Raw genomic sequence first — 1,857 nt, 5'->3', positions numbered from 1 at the left:
TATATAATGCATATACAGAAATATGCAAACATCTTCAGTATGGAATGACTTTAAAACTGGGTGCACCAGGTAACTGTGGTGAACCTTTGGTTCTGTGACCATCAGCCTCAGTGGTTTCAGTGGTCCATCAGACAACTGAACACAGAATACCAGTGATGGACCTCCTGGTGTGTGAACATTGTTACCTGCTGCCAGTCAGCTGCTTCCAGGCAGTGCCAGTCTTCACTGTAAACCTGCAGCTTGGCTGGAAGAGACGAGTACAGACCGGACAGACCCGTGGCCAGTACCTAAACACACATGTACAAATACACAGGTGAGGTATAGAAATACACAGGTGAGGTATAGAAATACACAGGTGAGGTGTTTTACTGTATAAACAAGAGACTAAATGACTGAAATATGGGTTTAATTTCAGCAAAACTATAATAGTTTCTTGGCCTTTAAAGGATCTAATTCAGTTAATTGTCCAGGCACTGAGCTAAAATTGAGAGTGGTAGTAGCTGAGAGTCACATCTAACAGAGACATCCTGTAACATTCTAACGTCTTTATAAGAGAAGTACCGAATGAACTATTTCAATGGAAATTAACAACAGGAGTTTTTTTAGTTTTTAATATATCGTCACGTTTAACATTACACAGCATGAACTGATGACTTTTCACACATACCGTCATCTTTGGATGAAACGATTCGAGCCGTTTCTGGAATATTTAAATAACAGTCTTTGAATATAATACAAGTTTATTCAATTTATTTTCATGATATAATATTTCCTCAGCTAACAGCGGAGCAACAAGCTCTTCAAAATAAGAGGTTTGGTTCTATTTGTTAAAAAAGAAGAAGAAGAAAGAAGAAGGCCGAGCGTTGAGCAGCAGCTGGAGCCTCGGCGGTCGGCAGCTGCAGTCTGACGTCTCGTTAACAATCAAGCAGCCGTCCAATCACGTGCGGCCTTTGATAATCTCTCTGCGAACCGGCCAATCCCACGCCGAGTTACTAATCTGCTCCGACATACAGATTGAGGTCAGAGTGTGGCCACACGGGATTAAAGCTGGAACACAGGTGGCACGTGCTGAGCTGCCTTTGATCTGACGCTTCCTTTAAAATCTTGATTTATTTATAGAAAAACCACAAAAACAGAACTCGGTGAATCCAACATGGCCGACGCGCTGAACAAAAACAAGTGGTGTTGAGTTTCAACAGAAGCGTTCAGTTAATATTTAACTTGTTTTCACAGAGATTTAAATTAATTTGGTTTATTTGAATCTTTTAGTGTTTTTATTCAACATCTCAGATAAACTGAACTAAAATAAAAACTCAACACTTTTAGTTTTTACTCCCATTTTTCACGAGTTGAACTCAAACACCTAAAACTTTTTCTACGAACACAAAATATATATTTCTCTCAAAAATTGTTCACCGATTTGTGCAAGTGTGTCCACAATAAAAGACCACCGATAGAGTGGGGACAGACTGATGAGTTGGGGCCTCAGCCTCAGTAATGAGGCTGTTGCTTTGGTCTGCTGTGGTGAAGAAAGAGCTGATGAAAGACAAAGCTCTGGATTTACTGGTCTGTCTTTGTTCCAATCCTCCTCTTTGGTCATGAGGTTTGGATCATGACTGAAAGAACAGGATCCTGGAGACAAGCAGCCGAAATGAGCTTCCTTCTCGGGGTGGTCGGGATCAGCCAGAGACCAGGTGAGGAGCTCCTTTGTGTTGTTTCAAACCTTTCACTGCTCATTTGAGCTTTTCTTCTGCTTCTTTGTGCCTATTAAAACTTCCTTCAGCAACTTCTTTCTGATCATCTCAGCTATTTTCAGCCTCTTTCAGCTCATTTGACACATTTTCAGCTCCTTTCAGC

General features: G+C 40.9%; 1 protein-coding gene across 1 annotated transcript in view; it reads left to right on the top strand.

The window, feature by feature from the left end:
* Positions 1 to 1,651: 1,651 nt before the first annotated feature.
* The window catches only part of LOC119414032, a gene marked incomplete at its 3' end in the record, with an annotated part of 20,467 nt that continues 20,261 nt past the window's right edge, over positions 1,652 to 1,857 (top strand). Inside the window, exon 1 of the mRNA XM_037681183.1 lies at positions 1,652 to 1,694. Coding sequence (XP_037537111.1) covers positions 1,652 to 1,694 — 43 coding nt within the window. The remainder of the gene's footprint in view (positions 1,695 to 1,857) is intronic.

The sequence above is a fragment of the Nematolebias whitei genome, chromosome 1, assembly GCF_014905685.2.
Source record: "Nematolebias whitei isolate Nwh7 chromosome 1, NemWhi1, whole genome shotgun sequence".
Taxonomy (NCBI): Eukaryota; Metazoa; Chordata; class Actinopteri; order Cyprinodontiformes; family Rivulidae; genus Nematolebias; species Nematolebias whitei.
This window is presented reverse-complemented; position numbering and strand designations above follow the sequence as displayed.